The sequence below is a fragment of the Cryptosporidium hominis genome (genome assembly GCF_000006425.1).
Source record: "Cryptosporidium hominis TU502 chromosome 4 CHRO014084, whole genome shotgun sequence".
Classification (NCBI taxonomy): domain Eukaryota; phylum Apicomplexa; class Conoidasida; order Eucoccidiorida; family Cryptosporidiidae; genus Cryptosporidium; species Cryptosporidium hominis.
The window spans coordinates 1-1,569 of NW_666585.1; the positions used below are offsets into that span (position 1 = coordinate 1).

Here is a 1,569-nt window from a genome sequence, read left to right on the forward strand (position 1 = left end):
CTCCTACCTTCTGAACCAAGAACTGCTATTATTGATTATTTAACATTGGTTACTGGTAATGAAAATAGAAAAAAGAAAGTTAATTTAAAGACTTCAAATAATCAAAATGGGATTAAATCTCATCCATTTATAGATAGATGTTTTATTATTTGCATGCAATATTTTGATCAAATACTAGAAAACCAACAAATTTTTGATCACAATTCTATTCATATTGAAAAGGTATTAAATCATCTTTCTGAAGATACTAAAGTATATCAAACTGTTCAAAATTGGATTCAAAAAACATCTGATTTTACATGTCTTGAATTCTGGGATTTTCTTTCTAATACTTTACAAAAATCATCCGATAAATCCCATCTTACTCTTCTTAAAGAAATTGTATTTGCTTATAGTTATCCAAGATTAGATATTAATGTCAGTAAAGATCTTGGACATCTTTTAAAAGCTCCTTTTTGTATTCATCATTCTACTGGTAGACTTTGTATTCCTATTGATACAAGTCAAAATTTTAATTTTAATCCAAAAACTGTTCCTACACTTACTAGTATTAGAAATGATTATGACAATAATATTTGTCAAAAAGATATTAAATCAAATACAACAACTTATACAATACCTTCAAGTATAAGTAAATATATTCAATTTATGGATAATTTTGTTGATAATTTAATTCAAGATACTAAGAAAGAACAAGAAGAATACAATATTATGTTACAACTAATTCATTAATAAATAATTAAAGATTACTAAATAGATTAAATTGATCTCATTTATATTCTTATTAATCCTTCATCATCAATTTTCTTCTCTGTTTATCCATCTTTATACCTTGTAATGCATATCTTCTCTTCTTCCTCTCCTCATTCTTAGCTTCTCTTATTCTTTCTAATGGTTGTCTTCTCTTAATATTAATTTCTCTCTTAATTCTCTTCTTCTCAATACGTTTAGCAGTCTTTTCTTTTTGAATAGTTGATAGTCTTTGGAATAAATTAGCTACTCTTTTTTCAAATGTACTCTTTATTACAGCTACCTGATTCTTATCTTTTATCTTCTTAGAATCATTCTTTGTTTTTGAAGCATATGGTAATTCTTTTTCTAATTTACTTGGTACTGGTACACTATTAAATCTCTTCTTTTCGGGTCTATCTTGTTTAGTTACATACTCAGAATCTGCTTTAATTGCTAAAGGAATATTTAATTCTCTTCTTAATTCAGCTTGAGTTCTCATTCTTCTCCATGTTGGTAAATCTATTACTGGATTATAGAATTCTCTTGGAGTCATAGAAACCCATGTTTTACAAAATACAATATCTGATAAGAGTATTTTATCTTCAAAAGTTGCTCTAAAAAGTCCATGAGTACTTATAGCTTTTTTAACTTGTCCTCTAATTCCACTAACCGTTTGAATTTTAGCTCCAATAAACTTTGAAACTTCTAAATCACTATTAAACATTTTGTAAATAAATGCTGTATTCTTATGTATCTTTTTAGGTTCACCAACAAGCTTCAATTTCTTAACAATATTACTTTTTGCTTGCATTTCCACTGATACTCCTGTTGCAGCAA

General features: G+C 26.7%; 2 protein-coding genes across 2 annotated transcripts; one reads left to right on the forward strand and one right to left on the reverse strand.

The window, feature by feature from the left end:
* Positions 1-153: 153 nt before the first annotated feature.
* On the forward strand, positions 154-732 carry Chro.40170 (small subunit DNA primase). The annotated part of the gene is made up of 1 exon (XM_659938.1): positions 154-732. The coding sequence occupies one exon, from the start codon at positions 154-156 to the stop codon at positions 730-732; it is 579 nt and encodes a 192-aa protein (XP_665030.1).
* Positions 733-784: 52 nt separating this feature from the next.
* Chro.40169 (hypothetical protein) lies at positions 785-1,543 on the reverse strand. The annotated part of the gene is made up of 1 exon (XM_659939.1): positions 785-1,543. The coding sequence occupies one exon, from the start codon at positions 1,541-1,543 to the stop codon at positions 785-787; it is 759 nt and encodes a 252-aa protein (XP_665031.1).
* Between the last annotated feature and the right edge of the window lie 26 nt (positions 1,544-1,569).